The 20,418-nt window shown below is 47.5% G+C and overlaps 1 protein-coding gene across 2 annotated transcripts in view; it reads right to left on the reverse strand.

Moving 5' to 3' along the window:
* Positions 1-20,418, reverse strand: part of LOC132232699 (integrin alpha-M-like) — a 48,199-nt gene that overhangs the window by 24,206 nt on the left and 3,575 nt on the right. For both annotated transcript variants that reach the window (XM_059692161.1, XM_059692160.1), the window contains exons 3-11: positions 15,450-15,553; positions 15,080-15,150; positions 14,814-14,931; positions 9,594-9,724; positions 9,014-9,159; positions 7,611-7,764; positions 6,583-6,733; positions 2,361-2,434; positions 99-228 (exon numbers count right to left, since the gene is read on the reverse strand). In XM_059692161.1, coding sequence (XP_059548144.1) covers positions 99-228; positions 2,361-2,434; positions 6,583-6,733; positions 7,611-7,764; positions 9,014-9,159; positions 9,594-9,724; positions 14,814-14,931; positions 15,080-15,150; positions 15,450-15,553 — 1,079 coding nt within the window. The remainder of the gene's footprint in view (positions 1-98; positions 229-2,360; positions 2,435-6,582; positions 6,734-7,610; positions 7,765-9,013; positions 9,160-9,593; positions 9,725-14,813; positions 14,932-15,079; positions 15,151-15,449; positions 15,554-20,418) is intronic.

Below are 20,418 nucleotides of genomic sequence, written 5' to 3' on the forward strand. Positions count from 1 at the left end.
TGAAATTTCTGTCTTTAAACCTATCCCAGGGGCCTATGACAGTTCCAGCCACATCAGGTTGAGTGGTACCACATCCGGACCCTGTCCTCCCCACTTACCCAAGTAAGCATTGTTCATGTCTGCATCTACCCTGGTTGTGTTGATGAAGGTGACTTTATCCTCTGACATATGCAGGAAGGCTCCACCAGCCCAGTCAAAGCTCCCCACAGCACCCAGCAAGGGACCATTCTGGGAAAGAGAATAGGATGGGATTGAACAATCTATAGCTTCAGTACAATCCACATCAAAATTGCAATGGTGTTTTCCATAGAAATAAAACAAACAACCCTAAAATTTGTATGGAATCACACACACACACACACACACACACACAACAAAAACAAAAACAAAAACAAAAAACCAACCCACACCTAAATAACTAAAACATTTTGAGAAAGAACAAAGCCAGAGGCAGTACACTTCCTGATTTCAAACTATATTGCAAAGCTATAGTAATCAAAAAGTATGGTATTGACATAAAAACAGACACATAGACCAATGAAACAAAATAGAGAGCCAGAAATAAACCCATGCATATGTGGTCAACTAATTTACAACAAAGAAGCCAAGAACATACAATGGAGAAAGGACAGTTCCTTCAAAAATGGGGAAGGGGAAACTGGACAGCCTCATTCAAAAGAATGAAACTGGACCACTATCTTTCGCCATTCACAAACATCAGCTCCAAATGAATTAACTATTTGAACATTAGATCTGAGATCATAAAACTCCGAGAAGAAAAGAGGGGCGGGAAGCTCCTTCACATCAGTCTTAGCGATGGGTTGTTGTTGTTGTTGTTGGATTTGAGACCAAAAGCAAAGGCAACAAAAGCAAAAATAAACTAATGGGACTACATCAAAAGCTGTGCACAACAAAGGAAGCCATCAATAAAATGAAACAGGCAACCAATAGGATGGGAGAAGACATATATTTCAGTCATATCTCTGACAACGGGTTAATACATCCAAAATAGATAAAGAACTCATACAACTCAATAGCAAGAGAACAAACAACATGATTTAAAAATAGGCAGAGGATCTGAATAAACATTTTCCAAAGAAGACATATAGATAGCCAAGAGGTACATGAAAAGTGCTCAACAACACTCAACAAAGTCAAAACCACAGTGAGAGATCACCTCACACATGTGAGAATAGCTGTCATCAAAAAGGTAAAATATAACGAGTGTTGGTGAGGATGTGCACTGTTTGGGAATGTAAATTGGTGCAACCACTATGAAAAACTATGAAATTTTTTTTCAAAAAATTAAAAAAAGAATTACTATACGAACCAGGAATTTCACTCTAGGTATTTATCTGAAGGAAACGAAAACACTAATTCAAAAAGATAGCTGCGCCCCGTGTTTGCTGCAGCATTATTTACAATAGCCGAGACTTAGAAGCAAACTAAGTGTCTATCAGTGGATGGATGATAAAGAAAATGTGGCAGATACAATGGGATATTTCTCAGCCATAAAAAAAAAAAAAAAGAAGGAAGAGACAGAGAAGCATCGATCAGACCATCAGACCTCAGAGGGAAGATAGGGGAAGCTGGGGGTAAGGGGGAGAGATCAACCAAAGGACTTGTATGCATGCATATAAGCCTAACCAATGGACACAGACTCCAGGGGGATGAGGGCATGAGTGTGTGTGGGGGGGGGGGGCGGAAATGGGGGGATAAGGACACATATGTAATACCTTAATCAATAAAGAAAAAAAAATTTTTTTAAAAGAAGGAAATCCTGTAATTTGTGACAACATGGATGGACCTGGAGGGCATTAGGCTATGTGAACAAAGTCAGACAGAGAAAGACAAACACTATATTCTCCCACTTATATATAGAATCTAAAGAACTACTCATAGATACAGAGAACAAATTGATGGTTGCCAAAGGCAAGGGATGGGGAGAGGGCAAAACGGATAAAGGTGATCAAAGTTACAAATTTCCAGTTATAAAATAAATAAGTCCTGGGATGTGATGTACAGCATGGCAACCATAGTTAAAATACTGCATTGTATATTTGCACGTTGCTAAGAGAATAAATCTTAAAAGTTCTCATTCCAAGAAAAAAATTGTAACCATGTGAGGTGACAGATGTTACCTAGACTTACTGTGGTGGTCGTTTCGTTTCCCAGTGTACACACATATAGACTCATTATGTTGCACACGGAACAGGGTTGACAAAGAAGCGAGAAAGGACTACTGCTGATCATCAAAGAGGTGCCGCCCAAAACTACCCATCACAGAGAAGAGCCCCAACCCCTTTGCCTCTTCTCCCCCTTCCTCTTACCACCCCCACAACATAACGAAGGGCACTTACGGAGGTTATGGAAGCACTGAAGCCTTCCTGAGACATCTCATACTCGAAGGTGCTGCTACTTCCTGACTGAGTACCTGTGAGGAGGAGACCTCTCCACATTAAAGAAGGCAGAGCCCGCTGGCGTGGCTCAGTGGTTGAGCATCGACATATGAACCAGGAGGTCACTGTTCGTTTCCTGGTCAGAGCACATGCCCAGGTTACAGGCTGAATCCCCAGGAGTGGGTGTGCAGGAGGCAGCCGATCAATGATCTCATCATTGATGTTCCTATCTCTCCCTCTCCCTTCCTCTTTGAAATCAATAAAAATACATATATTTAAAAGAAGGCAGGAGAGCCTGGAACACGGGCTGGAAATTCAAATGCTGTGGTAGCCAGTCCCCACCCCTCCCTTAGGATGGGGCTGGACAGCAGTGGGCAGGGCCCAGAGCAGCTCTGAGGTGGAGAATAACTATCAAAGTCTGCAATAAAAAACGGTCTCCAATAAAACTACACTGCAAAAACTGGGAACAAAACAAAACGAAAGAGTGAAAAGTTGAAGAGACGGAACCTGAAGAATTTGTAGTGGAAAAAGCATCGGACCGACGCTGAGCAAATGGTCAGTGGGTCATTCCCTCGGGACTCGGAGGCTGACAATGCTTGGGAACCTGGGGGACATTTAGATGGCCCAGAGCTCACGGAAGCATTTCTTCATCCTCAAAAAGCTGGTGAAGAAAAAGCTGGTACAGAAAGAAAATCTTTATCCGCAGTGACTCTGATGACAGTGAATCAAAGAGAAGAGCTGCTGCTCATCAGCCAGGTGGCTGTGATCCTGAAGGTGTGATCCTGAAGGACCACTCGTGCCACAGACAGTGGGGAGTCAATGTTTCTCCTGAGACAGAGGAGGCAGACGTCGCGGATGTGGTGCTGGCAAGAGTCAAATAGGAAGTGTCCCCCATTGTAATTGCTTCTGATGAGGAGAGTCTGACTTGGCATTCTTGTCCCAGAGATGAAGCCCAATAATTGCATTGCTTTCCATATATAGTTATAGTTGGTTATGGTTATAGTTATAGTATGGTTATGGTTATGGTTATAGTTATGGTTATAGTTATAGTATGGTTATGGTTATGGTTACGGTTATGGGTATGGGTATAGTTTCATTTTGGTTATGGCTATGGTTATGGTTATGGTTTAGTTATGGTTAGAGTTATAGGTATGGGTATAGTTTAGTTTTGGTTATGGCTATAGTTATGGTTTAGTTATGGTTATAGTTATAGTTTGGTTATGGTTATGGTTTAGTTATGGTTATAGTTATAGTTATGGGTATGGGTATAGTTTAGTTTTCGTTATGGCTATGGTCATGGTTATAGTTATAGTTTAGTTATGGTTATGGTATAGTTATAGTATAGTTATAGTTATAGTTTGGTTATGGTTATGGTTATTATGGTTATAGTTATAGTTAGTTATAGTTACAGATGAATATGGTGGGTCTTAGGTTTTTTATTTGTTAGCATAAGACATAACTACATTCTAATGAAAATCAAGTTTGATGTCTGCTTTGAAGGAGCACTGGGGGAGGGGCTGGGCGGTTGCATCTGTGGCACGGGGCACTTTGAACAAAGCCTCTCTGTAGTCGCTTCCTTTATCAGAAAGAACACTGGATACCATGGTGTATTTCTCCCTCTGCATTAGGAAACGTTCCTAAATGTTGGGGGAAATCCCCATAGTCATGACTCAGAACCTGTGTTAAACTCATTTATACCTAAGGACCATTGCGGGTTTTCTGTTTATATGTGTGGTTTGGTGAATATGCATAAAACACATATTTAAGTGGTTTTTGTTTCTTTCTTTTTCTTAAACATTCACCAAAACAAGCACAACATCCACAGCCACAGATAAGCGTGTGTTTCTGAGCTGCCTAGGAAATCAATCACTGCCATGCCACTGAAATTTCCCCCAAGGCTTTAACCTCCAGAATTAAATAGAGAATTGGTAATTAACTGGGCAATCCTATATAATAAAAGGCTAATATGCAAATTGACCAAACAGCAGGACAACCAGTCCCTATGACGCACACTGACCACCAAGGGGGCAGACACTCTACACAGGAGCTGCCCCCTGGTGGTTGGTGCACTCCCACAGGGGGAGCACGGCTCAGCCAGAAGCTGGGCTCACGGCTGGCAAGTGCAGTGGCGGTGGCAGGAGCCTCTCCCACCTCCGCAGCAGCGCAGGAAGCAGGCCTAAGCCATCAGTCGGACATCCCTCGAGAGCTCCCAGACTGCAAGATGGCACAGGCCAGGCTGAGGGACCCCCCCCTCCCTGAGTGCACGAATTTTGTGCACCGGGCCTTTAGTTTAAATATAATGTAAGCAGTTTAACTCAGACCATTTAAGAGCAGCCATATCAGAATCTCTATCCATATCTACAATCATAAATGCAAGTTTATTTGAAAACCTCTGGAAGGAAAGTTTTGTCGCTATCAACAAACTCCCACCCAAATAGGAGAACTAGTGGGTTCATCAGGCCAGCAGGCTTACTTAAAGCCTCTTCCTCATAAGCCATCTCTTTACCTGAAGTTGAAATCCTTGTGCCACGTTGACTACAGTGTCTTGATTCATGGACTATGTTCATGGAAACCTAATCAGATGGTTAGAAACCTTGGCCATGGAGGACCTGCTGGAATAGGTGGTGACAAGCTGTTGTCATCTAAACTCTTGACCTGCCTGTTTTCTCTTTAGCCAACTCATCCCTTACACGTGGCTCTGTCTCAGCATCTGGGGTACTGGCTCAGCAGAAGCCAGGAAAAACAGGCACTTTGTAGTAAACAGTGTTACCCAACTGTACATGGTTTACTTTATTGTAAGTACTGGTAAACAGTGTCAATAGTTTTATATTCCTGTAACACACACACACACACACACACACACACACACACACACGCTTTGGTGGCCAAAGAGAGGCTCGGGTGAGAGCCATGTTAAATGAGAAAGCATATGCCCCACCCCTTTTAAAGGGATGGTGGCTCTTTGGCTCCGGCCACTTTTTGCCAAGTGGGAATGTGGTCCTGTAGGTGTATAATATTCCAGCTTTCCAAGAGTAGCCATAAATCCAGATTGTATGTGAACCTTCCCCCAATTTTAAATTCTTTTATTCAGAAAACTTTTATCGAGCACCCTCTATGCACCAGGCACTGGGAAAACAGCAGTGAACCAAACAGACAAATGTTGGCAACATCCAAATTTTTAGAAAAATACTGTGGGGGGTTTGGCTCCCCTACCCTCCAAATGTTCAGTCTGTGGCAAGAGCAGCAAAATTAGAGGAAAAAAGTCTTGATTCTTCTATTCCAAAGGAACTGACCAAGTGGAGCCAGAGTTGCTGGAAATGGAGGAACCGGGGAGAGAGCTTGCCAGAAGCCAATTCCAGCATGTCATAATTGCAAGAGTTTCATCAAAAGGTTGATGGAACTTGGGGACTCAACAAGGGCTGAGTCACACATGTAGTCACCTGTTGGGAATGGCTTAAAGGCATTTCCCCAAACCTGAAAAGGGATGGATTGCTTGCTGCCAGACAGCTCAGGGCATCTTAATCTACATGTTATTGCCTCCTACTGGCCAAACACCTGAACAGCCATAGGCTAATTCTTCCATTCTGACAATGGATTCTGTACAGGAAACCCTGACCCTTTGAAGTGTGTATCTCCACCTCGCCTCAGGACAATTTATGTTAATAAAAAGCATGGGGCCAAAACCGGTTTGGCTCAGTGGATAGAACATCGGCCTGCGGACTGAAAGGTCCCAGGTTCGATTCCGGTCAAGGGCATGTGCCTGGGTTGTGGGCATATCCCCAGTAGGAGATGTGCAGGAGGCAGCTGATCGATGTTTCTCTCTCATCGATGTTTCTAGCTCTCTATCTCTCTCCCTTCCTCTCTGTAAAAAATCAATAAATTATATTTAGAAGAAAAAAAAAGCATGGGGTCCCCAGACAAGATCTTAATTCCTTTTAGCTAAGCTCCTCTGACCCCCGTATGCCTTTCAAAATTATGCTTTGTCTCTGGACTCTAAGTTACACACAGCCCCTTCTTCAGATTTCCTGAACCCTTTTTAATGCCGGAATAAGAACCCCGGCAAGAGCTGATGCTGAAGGTCAGGATACCAGATCAGGAGGGTCTAGTTTCTGAAGAGGAATGCGTGTTTCTGGGCGAAGGGCTGCCTCTGGGGCTGTTTCAGAAACACGGAACCAGAGCTCACCTTCAATCGCAAAGATCTTTTCCTGAAGCTGGTTCTGAATGGTCTTCAGAGCTTCGAAGTTGGTCACCTGGAACACGTGGTCGCGAGGCGGCTTGGACGCAATGGTTTCCAGCTCTTCCCGGGAATCCCTGCTAGTGAAGGCATCGCCCACCTGTTACCAAGGAGCAGAGGCCGAATCAGACCAAGAACATTCCGGCACAGAGCATTCTGCAGGACAAGTATCGGAAACAATGTGTGTCACAGGAGGGAGCACCAGAGGCCCCTGGGCCAGGCCGCCACGCAGAGGAGAGCGGTTGTCCTCTATGTCGAGGGGGCAGCTGGGACTGAGCCCCACCTTTGGTCTGTGAGCTGTGCTGCCTCCTGGGGGGCTGGCCTCCCCCGAGGAAGGGGCGCCCTTTCCTTTCATGAAGGTGTTTCCCACTTGCCGTCACACAAGGTTCTGTGGTAGGTGGATTACACTGGTGATCCCAACCCTTTACCCATCCCTCAGCCCCAGCCATTTCCCCAAAGCGGCGCTGTGCCCTCCTGTTCCTGGCCGAGTGGGCTGCCTCGCTCACTTCTCTGCGGTCAGCCACATGCATGCTATTAAGTGCGATGCAAACAGAGGCTTGAAAAAGTGCTTGCAACATCTCCACTGGCTCTTTGTTCCTCTGCCCTCGCCATGAGGACGTGCCCAGGCCAGGCCACTGGAGGGTGAGCTGGAGCAGAAGCCCCGTTACTGCTGCCCCGCCATCCCGTCAGCAGAGGGCGCAGGAGAGCGCCCAGCCATGGTCAGCGGGGCTGCAGGAGTGAGCCCGGCTGAGACCAGAAACACTGCCCAGCACCTCCAGGCCCACTCACTGTTTAAACCACTGGGCTGGGGAGTTTCTGGCGCAGCGCCCTTGTGACAGTAGTTCACCGATACACCCGCCTAGGGGTGGGCCGGGACTGTCGCCCACCTCGATTGTATTGGTGTTTGCTCGCCGCAGGAGGGTGTGCCCAAGCAGAAAGCCTCCGCAGAGGCATCAGGCCAGGAGCACAGTTCCTACCCCAATGACGTAGCGAATGACGCCCTCTCTGTCTGCCTCGGGGATGACATCCCGGTACTCCAAGGGATCGTCATACTTTTTTCCGTCTGTGATGACAACTAGGATCTTAAGGGCATTCTTCCGGGCTCCGCTGTTGCTGTTAAACAGTTCTCTTCTGTGCGGGGAGAGGAGGGAAAAGTCAGGTGCGAGCAGGTGGAGGTGCGCTTGATGCCGGGAGGGGTCAGGCTCAGCAGTCGCTGGTGAGGCTCAGCTGCGCCCTGTCTAGGACGGGCTGGGGCTCCCCTGGCCGACCACTGGGGTGAAGGCAGCAGGAGAGGGGCGAGGAGTGGCGGGAAGACACCGTCACTGCTTCTCCATGCTTTGCAGAGGGTGAGGTTTTTAACTGAGTATTATTCCTCTTAAATTAAAAACTGTATGTATGTGTGTATGTATATATATATATATACACACTTGTTACTGTATACTTTATGAATCAATGAAAAATTTACAATTTTTAATTAAAAACCTGTGTTTTCTATCAAAATTACTTCTTGCGTGAATTTTGGGACACCCTATAGATGCCGGAACAAGAAGCCCGGCAAGAGCTGATGCTGAGGGTCAGGATACCAGATCAGGAGGGTCTAGTTTCTGAAGAGGAATGCGTGTTTCAGGGCGAAGGGCTGCCTCTGGGGCTGTTTCAGAAACACGGAACCAGAGCTCACCTTCCATCGCAAAGATCTTTTCCTGAAGCTGGTTCTGAATGGCCAGCTTTAATATATATTTAATAATCTTAATTGGGCTTCAACAACAGCTCTCTAGCTTATCTCCTGCACTTTTGTCCCATTCCCACCTTTGCCTCTACACACACATACACTCACTCATACACACACACTCTCACACACACACTCACATACACACACACATACACACATACACACTCACACACACACACACTCATACACTCACACACACACACACACACTCATACACACACACACTCACATACACACACTCACTCACACACACACACTCATACACACACTCTCACACACACACATACACACACATACACACACACATACACACACACATAAACATACACACACTCACACTCACAGAAATCCGAGTGAACGTTCCAAAAGGAGTGATGGTTCCATCTCCCCACTGTTTAAAACCTTCCGTGGATCCCTCTGGCCTCAGCTATCTCTCCAGCCCTCCAGCCTTCCTCTCGCTTCCTCCTTCACTCCCACTTTACTCACAACTTGTTTTGTCATGAACAGTCCCTCCTCCACACCTTAGCATGCTGTTTCCTCAACCAGAAGTAGCCTTTACTCCCTCCTGCCTGAACAACTCCCCTCATCCTTCAAAACCCAGCTAAGAGGATCACCCCTTCCCACATCCTAAGCAAAAAGGGAAGAGCTTACACTACTTTGCGGATTCCTGTGGCTGTGTGTGTCCGCCCCTTCAGCTGTGTGATTGGCCCCACCAGTAGCCTTGGGTCAGGGTTGGCCGCGAAATCTTGGAAGGTGAAATGCGTCCGGAACTCGTCAGAGTACTGCATCAAAGAGAACTGGGGACCGGACCTGGCATTACACTGAAGAAGATGCCTCTCCCCCCTCCCCCCCCTTAGCCATCTCCCAGAAAGCCCTGCAGAAATCTTAAAGCACCCCGGTCTCCAACTTCTACACTGCCCCCTCTTTCTGCCCCACCAGGAAAGAGACCTGCCATCTGCTCTCAGAACTAGAACTCAGTCAGAGACGACATGGGGGTTTCATCTCCATGCCAACCCCTGTCGCATAGTCAGAGCTGCCCACTTTACAGGGAGTTGGAGGAATGCCGAGCTTCATCCAGACAGAGCAAGAAGGAGAATCGTGGAAGAAAGTCATGATCGACTGACCATTTGTCAAAGTACGCAGTTGAGGGAGGAGAGGAAAGTGGTGGCCTGGTTGCTCTGTCCTTGCAGCCTTGCTTGGGCTGTTCCCTAACCTCCCCATTGGCCCTCACCAAGGTTTTGGACTTTGTGAACTGATTCATCACAGTTGAGATGAAATCCTTCATCCGCAGAAAGTCGTTTGGGTTTATGCTGCCAGAGCCATCAATCAAGAAGGCGATGTCGCTCTCCTGCTGAGGGCACTCTGGACAAAGGAAAAGAGTGTGACGTGATTACGTACTTCAGCTTTGGGTGGTACATGTAGGTTAGTATTATTCCTCAGGATCGGGCCTAAGCCAGCAGGCGGACACCCCCCGAGGGGTCCCAGATTGGAGAGGGTGCAGGCTGGGCTGAGCTGAGCACACACACACACACACACACACACACACACACACCCGGCACCCCATGCACGAATTCTGATCACTGGGACTCTAGTTTTTAAATAAAAATGTGGACAAATTGGCATGAAAAACAATTGGTTAATTCTTCCCAAGAGAGTCAGGGAAAGTGGTGATATTAGAGCTACCTCATGAAGAATGAGAAATAATTTGCCAGGAATACAAAGGAAGAAACAAGTTACGAGGGCGGGAGGGGAGGACTAGCACCTATAAAGGTATGCTGGATGTTCTCCCTTCTGCCCTCAGCCCCAAACCTACTTTCTACCCTCCCCACTCCGCTCCGCAGCCTGGGAGAAATGGGCCCACGGGGTCCAGAGCAACAGGGCTCTTTTACCCTCTGGCTTCTAGTTGGATTTGCCCAGTTAGGAGCTTCAACAGGAGACTGGAGGGAGGGGGAAAAGTGAGATCAGAGTATTCTCCTCTTGGCTCCCTCCCTGCAAGGTTGCTCTAGCCAGCTGTGTCCCTCAGCAGCTCTCCCATCCTCTCAAGGAGGCCTGCTCCACACCCTTCCTCTCCTCTGGATTCTGGTGACTTTTCCCTCTCCTTGTCTTATCAGCTTAGGGCTGGTGACAGCTCTGCTGGCCTTGGGTTCCTGGACTGTCCCTAGTAGCTTAGACCCTACCACATCTTTATAATTAGTCCCTTTGCAAATAGTCCCTTTGCGTTATCTTCACTGGAGTGTGCCACCTGTTCCAGTAGGGACCCCGATGGATACAAAGGGGAGGGACCTCAAAGAATTCTGGCAGGATCCAGGAATGGACATGGAACTGCGGGGTAAACCTATCTGATGGAGATGGAGACGGGGCTATGACATTAAGCAGAGAACAGTTGGAAAGAGCCTCTCTATCCCAAAAAGAAGTTTGACTTTGCCCCTTAGGCAGTGGGGAGCCACGGATGGTTCTTAGGGAAGGAAGAGAGATGATGTGTTTATGTTGTAGAAAGCTTGCCATAGCAGTGAAGACTTTTAGCAGCTTTATTCATGATGTGAAAAACTGGAAATAACCCAAACACCCTTCAATGAGTGAATGGATGAATTGGTGAATGGGACTGTGGGAAATCCATGCAATGAAATACTACTCAGCAATAAAAAGGAAAGAACTACTGACACACATAACGATGTGGGTGAATCCCAAATGCAAACTCAAAAGGTTATGATTCCATGTAGGTAACATTCTTGAAAAGACAAACTATATAGTGATAGAGAACAGATCAGTGAGTGCGGGGGCTAGGGTGAAGGGGAGGAGGCAATTGACTATAAAGGCACAAAGGTTTTCTTAGGGGGGGAGTGGAACTCTTTTACATCTGTTTATGTTGTTTTCACACAGATAGATACATTTCTTAAAATTCATGAAAATGTACACTAGAAATAGTCATGGGGATATAAGGCGGGGCAAAGGAGAATAGTCAATAATATTGTAATAACTGTGTATGGTATCAGATGGGTAATAGACTTATCGGAGTTATCCCTTCGTAAGGCATATAACTGCCTAATCACTATGTTGTACACCTGAAACTAATATAATATATATCAACAGTAATTGAAAAAATAAATAAATTTTTTAAAAGAAGAAAAAAAGTCATTTTTTTGTAGGACATTAAAAAACAAAAATTACCAAAAAAGTATTGGCTTTTTAAAAATAAACAAGCAACGCCAGCCAAGTCGCTCAGTTGCTTGGAGTGTCACCTGGTGCACCAAAAGGGTTGTGAGTTTGAGTCCCGGTCAGGGCACATGCCCAGGTGGTGGATTTGATCCCCAGGAGGCAACCAATCAATGTTTCTCTCCCACATCTCTCTCTCGCTCGCTCTCTCTCTCTCACTCTCTCTCTCTCTCTCTCAGTATCTCTCATCAGTAGACATACCCGCAGATGAGGATTTTTAAAAGAAATTTCAAAAATACTAGTAAACAGATTCTAAGGTTTATATGGAATATATACAAAAATTGGCCAGAAAAAAATGTTTTTAAATCTCAAAGATACGTTAAAAACAATCAAGGCACATACAGTGTGTCCAGCAGGCCACCATCGTGATGCAGGGAGTATCTCCAGAGACAACACAAGACACAGGCAGCAGGGCTGCCTCCAGAAAGGAAACAGACCGGACCCAAGAGGGAGAGCGTCTCACAGTCCACCCCTTAGTGCCTATTGAACTGCGAACCAAGTGCATCTTAAAGGAAACGGAAATGCTTTTTCAAAAAAGAGCCTTGAGCTCCTGAGAGTGAGGACCGAAGAGAGAGGGGAGAACGGGAGCTGAGGCCACAGAAGGGGAGGCGTCAGGCAGGAAGAGCGCATGGGGAGGAAGGGAAACGGTAACCTGGTGCCCTGGGCAGGCAGGGCAGGCGGGGCAGATGGCCTGGCGATGACACTTAGCAGAAGCCCCTTCAGGGGAGAAGCAGGAAGGGGGGGCGGGAGGGGGGACACCTGAGGCGGAGGTGTGCGGGGCAGGAGGGTCTGCAGGTCACCTTAGAGAGGCCAGTGAACATGAGGACAGAAAAGACACTCGCCATTCAGGGTCACAGATGCCATGTGCCAGAGTACGGTCTGTACCGCGGATGGGCAGAAGCCAGATGTCAGAGCGGGAAGTCAGGACATGGGGGAGAGGGAGTCAAAAGGAGCAGGAAAGCCCTTTGAAGACGTTTGGTGAAGGGAAGGGGAGTCGGCGGGAGACAGGGCAGAGAGCAGGAAGCGGGGAGGCTATATTTATTGGTGTAAATATTAGTCCTTGATGGTTTCTAAGATGTGGGTATCAGCAGCAGGTTTCCATTCAAAGGAATGGGAGACCATGAAGGTCCTGGAGGGAATGAGTGATTGACACGAGCCCCAGGTCGGTGACGTGGAAGAACCTCTGAGGCCCAGACGCGAGACCCACTCCCGGAAAGGCCCCCCTAACCCCAGGGAGACGGTGCCTTCGCGGAGATTTGGACGAGGAGAGGGGGACAGGGAGGGAGTCCCGGCCTGGCAGCTGTGGTTTTCTCCAGGAAGAAGGAGGTAGCTATCTGGTGAGAGTGGAGTGCAGAGTAAGCAAGCGTAAGGGAAAGAAATGTAAAAGGAGGGCACCGCTGCCCTTGGTTCCAGAGCCGACTTGGAGACAAGCAAAAAGGTGACCAGGCAGTGAGAGAACGCAGCGGCAGAGAGCAGCTTAAAAAAGATCCCCTCGCTCCCTCTCCTTCCATCAACAAATGTTTGGGGAACCAGGTGTGGTAGGCAACCACCAAGATAGTCACCTCCTCTTGAGTTTTAACTAGATTATTATTATTTATTTTTTATTTATTTTTATTTTGCAGAATGACAGACACTCTTTTAGTGAGTGAGTGAGTGAGTGAATGAGTGAGTTGTTGATCCTCACCTGAGGATATTTTTCCATTTTTAGGGAGGATGGGCAGGAGGGGTGGAGACAGAGAGAGAAAAACATCGATGTGAGAGAGACACATTGATTGGTTGCCTCCCACATGGGCCCTGATCAAGCCCGCAACCAAGGAACATGCCCTTGACTGGAATCGAACCTGGGACCCTTCAGTCCACAGCTATGCTCTACCCACAGCCAAACCAGCTAGGGCTCAGCTGAACTTTTTTTTTATATATATATTTTCATTGATTTCAGAGAGGGAGAGAGAGATAGAAACAACAATGATGAGAGAATCATTGATTGGCTGCCTCCTGCATGCCCCACACTGGGGATCAAGCCTGCAACCCAGGCATGTGCCCTGACCGGGAATCAAAATCTAACCTCCAGGTTCTTAGGTCAACGCTCAACCACTGAGTCATACGGGCTGTGCTCAGCTGAACTTTTTGACTCACTTCAAAGAAATTGCAGAAGTTATGAGCTGTAACTTCTGAGATTAGTGTATGAAAAGACTGACTTCTGCTTGGGTGCCTGCTCTCTATTCTCTCTCAATCTTTATCCACCCACCCCTGAGGGAAGCCATCTGCCATGGTGTGCGCTGCTCGCTGTGGAGGTCCATGTGATAAGCTACGGGAAGCCTCTAGCCATCAGCCAGCGGGGACCCAGGCTTCGGTGCAACAACCTTGAAGTGAGCTTGGAGGTGGCTTTTTCCCAGTCAAGCCTTCAGATGAGACAACAGCTCTTGTGTGACAACTTAATTCCCATCTCATGAGCAACCCTAAGGCAGAGGCACCCAGCTGGGGCACGCCCAGTTTCCTGATGCATAGAAGCTGCAAGATAATGAATCTTGTTACTTTTAGCTGCTACGTTCAGGAAAAATTTGTTATGAAACAATAAATACAAAAGCACAGAGCAGTGAACAAGCTAGGTAACATCCTTGCTATCATGGAGCCGACATTCCAGAAGAAAGGACAGATGAGAAACACATGGAAAATGGGAATGCAGACGTGAGAACGGTCAACGATGTGGCAGGGCGTCACGCGGGGATGGTTGGAAGGGCACTCGGGGAGGCCTCTGAAGAGGCGGCATTGGAGCTGAGATGAAGATAATGGGCTGTCAGCTGAGCTCTTGGGGAAGAGCACACCAGGCCGAAGGAATGGAAAGTGCAAAGGCGCAGAGGCAGGGGCAGTTCTGTGTGGTTCTTGGAAAGGAAAGACAGCCAGTGTGGCTAGAGCACAGAGGCCGAGGGAGAAGGGATGGGAGAGAAGCTGGAGAGGTGGGCAGGGGCCTCGCCAAGGCACTTCCTCTAAGGACAATGTGTGGAATATCACCTTATAAAGATGAGCGGCTATCGCAGGACTTTTCTTGAAGTGCAAGACCCTAGCACTTCGCCCAAGTCTCTCTCTCTCTCTCTCTCTCTCTCTCTCTCTCTCTCTCTCTCAACCTCCTACACCTAGACTTCTAAGTCACACTCCAGACTATGAGCGGTCCCCAGTCCAGTGCTGCCCTGCCTCCAGCCTGTGCTGCCCATCTCCCCTCCATACCAAGCGCACCTACCTCTGAGGGCCTTTGGGAACCTCTGGGGCGGCTGCCGCAGGTTGGATCCAAACAGGAAGCAGAAGCCGTTCACATAGGTGTTCTCCTTGCACGTTTGGTGTAGGGTGGGGCCGCAGGCCTGGAAGGCAGGGTGCAGGTAGGAGGGGCTGTCCCCTGCTTCCTGTCCTTTTACCCCAACATCTCCATCCTCTGCAAGACACCAGCCCCAACAGCCCCAGGTCTCCACGCCTCCCCTCAGACACTCCCGTGACCCAGGGGCGACTCACCAGCAGCCGGAAAGGGTTGGTGGCAAATGCCAGAGACAGACCCAGGGACATGTTCACGGCCTCCGGGGGCACTGAGAGGACAGGCATGCGCATGGTCACATTCAGGAGAGGAAAGGGCCTGAGGAGAAGCTGGACAGGGGTCACCTCGACCCGGGAGACACCCGCTGGCAGGTCAAGGGGGCACCAGATCGTGGGAAAAGAATATGAAAGGAGTGCCTGAGGGTGCCTGGGCTGGGAGAGGCTGGGAGCTGACCCGCGAGGGGCCCCAACCACAGACCCTCCCCCCAGAACAAAGGGAGCAAAGGGAATGCCTGGCAAGTCCGGGGATATGCACAGCAGGGCCCTGGGCTGAGGGAGGGGCGGGGCTCACCCTGCAGCTGGAGGGGCTCACAGGCCGACGTGCTGTAGTCACACTGGTAGAGGCCTCCCGTCTGATTGGCCGTCTTTATCTCCTGGGGGGCTCCCACCACCACCCTGTGGGGAGAGTTGGGCACAGGTCGCTGCAGGAACCCGAGGGAATGGACACGTGGAGAGAGAAGGAGGCGAGGGAAGAAGTCCTGCCCCCGGGGGCGGGGGCGGGGGTTTGGGGGTGGGGGGGAGTGGGAGCCAATCCACACAGGTTCTCCAATTCCTAGGGCCAGGACGCTCAACAAAGAAAAAGTGGGAACATTTTAAATCTCAGCGTGGGAAGGACACACACCAAATAGATTATTTAAAAATGGTTCAATTCGCTCTTCTCGCGGCACCCAGAGGTGGCAGCTGCTCAGCACGAAGCTGGGCATCTGTTTCCCAGTAACCAGCTGCCAGAATTCTGCTCGCTGACCTGGGCGATGGCCGCAAACTTCTGCCTTTCGTGAGAAGCGTGTGGCCACAGGAGCTGGACAGGTTATGTGGTCGAAGTCAGTGGTGTGAAAAACAGTATGGAAGGGGGGGGGGGGTCCTCAAAACATTTAAAATGTAGTTGCCTTATGACCAGCAATTCCATTTCTGGGTATATGTCAGAAGAACCCCAAAATACTGATTCAAAACAATATATGCACCACTATGTTCATTGCAGCATTATTTACTCATGATAGCCAAGCTATAGAAGCAACCCAAGTGCCCATCAATAGACCAGTGAATAAAAAATTGTGGTACATATTGAAAGGACAGAGCAGGACTGATGGCTGTGTCCTTAACCCCTCTTCCAAGAAAAAGACGCAGGGTGTATCAGTTACTCAGCCTGCCCTTACCTCGGCCAATGGGAAAGCAGGGGAAACTAGCCCAAGGCCAAAAGTATGCTGGCCACCCCCCTGTCTTTGTGTAACCAGACCCTAGCTGCACCCTGTCCCAACCCCCGACCCCAAGCCCTATAAATTCTTTGTTCTCTTGGGACTCAGGGCTCTCTCTTGCACCCAGTAATGGAGGCAAGGGGGGGACCAAGCGAGCTTGTATAAGAGACCCTCTGCTTTTGCATCGGACTGGCTAGTTCCCTGGTGTGGTTTCCTTGGGGATCTTGAAATCTGGGCATAACATTTTGGGAGCTTGTCCGGGATCCCTAACACCATCGAGGGACCCCCAGTCCGGAGGGCCTGACTGACCGCGGTAGGTGTTTGTGTGTCGTTCTGTGTTTTGTATCTATCCTGTGTGAGCTCACTTCTGAAATCTGTAATCATAATTGCCCGCATGATCTAGGGGATCAATGGCGGGAGGAGTCGGGGGACGCCTCGATCCTCCATCTGGAGGGGTATAGCTTTGCTTCCGCGGAGTCGGAAGGTCTGTAGAAACCCCCTCAATCTGAGACAGGCGGGAGGAGTCGGGGGACGCCTCGATCCTCCATCTGGAGGGATATAGCTTTGCTTCTGCGGAGTTGGAAGGTCTGTAGAAACCCCCTCAATCTGAGAAAAGGCGGGTCGCTCCCGCTGGTTGGCGCACAGCCATCATCTAGCTTTCGGTTTTTGCTTCCATGGAGTTGGAAGGCTGTACTTTTTTGGGCCCTTTAGTTGTTTGTGTTACCGTTTTATTTTGTGGACTTGCTGGATGGACATTATGGTGGACTCAGACTGCTCCTTTGGGTATTGAGATTAATCATTTCAAGGAGATTGGGGGAGGCTTTAGAGCTCCCTCAGGAATGGGGAAGTTGTTAGGAATTGAATGGATTGTTTAAACTCTGAGTGAATGTCTGGTGAAAGTGTGGAGGGAGGGGGACTGCTCTCCCCCCTCCTTTGTGTGGCGGTCAGGCGGCCGCCTGAGTGAGGGTCTGTGGAAACAGGTCACCCCCTCCCCAAGTATTCTAAAATTAAAATCCTTCTTGTAATTGAAAAGCTTTTACAAATTTATAAATGCATCCGGGATTTCTGTGCACATGTAAAGAGAAAAGGCCAGTTTAAAAACGAGTGTGCATAGTTTTGAGCTGAACTTGACTTTTTGCTGTGTACAGAATAAAAACCCGAGACTGTTTTGGTCTTAAAAATGGCGAAGATGAACCTGAAAAAGAAATACAGGCTGGTTTCCCAAGGCCATTTAAAGTAGCTCTTTTGAAATTTCCCACCCTGAGGCAAGTACCACCAGGAAGTTGATAGTCAAGTTTACATGTGAATAGCTATGGATTGCTTCTTGACTTCCCCAGCAGGAAAACTGTGACCATTTTGAAATTTAGCAGCTATGCCAGGCTTATTGGCTGGAAACTTAAAACTTTTAAGTTCAAATCATCTAAAAGCATTGAAATTTATAATACTGAAATGTTGATCTAAATATGCCTAGTATGAAGTCTAAATGATAGAAGTTAATCTATTAATTGAAAATGCCTTTGCTTATTGATCTGATTGAGAAGTGAGGATTGATTTTGTGACCTCAACTGAAGATTTTTGATGCAAGGACCAGTTTAAATTTAATTGATATTCTTTAAAATGATTATAAAAGGTATAAACAGCTAATATATGCCTAAGTTTAACCTACGTTCTAGATAATGTGTTTACCCAAAGCTGTGGTTTAAATTGCATGCTGTCTCTGCTTAACTAGTGAAATTTCTGTGTCTCTTAAAATGTATTGCTAATCCCCTAAGAATTAAGGCTAAGAGTTCTAGCTACCTGGAAAGCATGGCCTTGGTGTGATAAGAGGAAAAAAAAGAAATGTTAAATGGATGATATACCAGTGAGCTGGGACTGGTCATTAATGATGGATTGTGAGAAGGGCTGGACATGGCCTAACTTCTCCTTCCTTGGTACCCTTGAAACATCAGAGGATCCAATGTGTTTAATCCTCTTGGAGGACATTGAATGGTTCTTTCCTTCCTCCTTAACTTTTAGGGGATTGTATAAATGGATTACTGATGTAGATTATCAAGAATCTCTAAGAGACTTGTCCTATATCTGGAGGAATGGCTTCTAGATGGTATTCACCGTCTCTGGGACTTCTGGAGGGAAGTCGAAACTCGGACTGGCTAAGGGTTCGAATCTGGCCTATCTTTTAGAAAGGTAGAAAAGAAGCATTCCTAGGCAGTTTTCTACCGCCTCTGTTCAGGGACTTGTTCTGTATCTCGACACAACTGAAACTGATTTGTTGGTATTTTGTGGTATAAATGTGGCATGCACCTCAAAGTTCTTAATGGGGAATGTATCTAGTTATCATGTCTATTTAGTCTTGATTTCCTTGTTCAATATGAGTACCGTTTCTATCTGGATGAGACATAGGTCAAGAATCCCGTCCTGGGATGTGGGAAAGGGAGGCCCCCACATCTGTTCCTGTCAGGCCCCCATCAGGGGACTTGGGCGGTGTTCCTGTTACCTGCTCAAGATCCCAAGACTGTAAAAGTAAAGGGTGTAAGTATGTCTACTTGGATATAATTATTTGTTCATGTAAGTGTGGAAATATATTCTGTACTAGGTTGGGATTTTGGAATTCTGGGGTAGATTTAAAAGATATTTGTGACTTTTCTAGTCTGATTGGGACATTTAAGGGTGGGGCTCACAGTTCCTCAGGGCAGAAATTTCATGGGCCCTTCCCCCTGCCTGTGCTGAATTAAATAATACAGGCCAGTGTCATTTAGCTTGCTGGTTAAAGGAAAACAATGGGCCTTAGAATCTGTAAAGGTGTGCGGAAATGAAGCTGGTCAAATGTACTGAAAGGGTTTGGTACCTGTTGCTGCTAGCAAAGGAGGGGCTGATACCCACTTCTAGCGCACTCCCTTGAAAGAGGCCTGGTTGCTGCTCTGCCACAAAGGGAACTGGTAAAAAGACAAAAAAGCAGAGCGCTGTAACTGATAAACAGGGTTACCTAGAAGCCATCAGGACTTTGAAGTTCTCCAAGAGAGGAGGAATCTGACTCAGAGACTGGCGAGGACTGGGTGGCTTTTCTTTAACAATCTCTTTCCTTGAGAGGGCTCCAGAGGGCGCACGAGGACATTTGGCCGCGCCTCCGCGCCATCTACGAGACCAGCCCAACCCCAATTCCTCATCAGCACAGACCAGGAGATTGGGTCTACATCAGAAGGCACTGCTGGGAGACCCTAGAGCCACGTTGGAAGGGTCCCTACACTATGGTGCTGAAGACCCCCACCGCTCTCAAGGTAGACGGCGTCGCAACCTGGGTCCATCCGGAAAGACTTCATCACCAAATGGAGCATCGATCAATCGAGATCAACGCAACCCGCTCAAGCTCAAGCTACAGCGTGCTTGACCTGCCTGATGCTGGTAACATGACTCGTGATTGCTCCTGTCACCAGGAGCCCCCACAATACTGTGTAATACACTTAGATAATGCCTGCATCTTCATGAACATGGCTCCAAAGAGACAAGGACAATTTATAGGATCACATATTTAGTCTTCATGGACATGGCTCCAAAGAGACAAGGACCATTTATAGGATCACATGTTTAGTAGTAGATTTGGCTGCCTGAAGCGGCCATGATGCCAATATTATGTTTCATTGTATTGATATGTTATATTAACCTTTGATTCTTTTGCAGGTTTGAATGTATGTTGGCTGTCCTAGAAGGGAGCTGTGTGAGGTGACCCCAAAAAGTAAAGGGTGTCTAGCTGCCAAGAGGGCAGGTACCCAACTGGGCAGGAAAGGGTGCCCATCAGGTTTTGGTCTCTGTTGAGAGACAGCTAACAGTTGACAGCCTGTAATACTGTCTTGCAAGCCTGAGTCACCATGCCCATGTCAGGGGTAGTAAAGCTGGAAAAAGCCTGTTTAGAATAGAAGGTCTGAGGCATGGTTATGCATAGAAAGAAGGTTTTATACCAACAATTACTGTTTTGTTTTAAATCCATGAAAAGGAATTAGCAAGGAAAGTCAGAAAATCTTAGAGTAGATCAGTATGTTTTTCTCCTTATGTAATTCCTCCGAAATCTGGCAA

The sequence above is a fragment of the Myotis daubentonii genome, chromosome 4 (genome assembly GCF_963259705.1).
Source record: "Myotis daubentonii chromosome 4, mMyoDau2.1, whole genome shotgun sequence".
NCBI lineage: Eukaryota > Metazoa > Chordata > Mammalia > Chiroptera > Vespertilionidae > Myotis > Myotis daubentonii.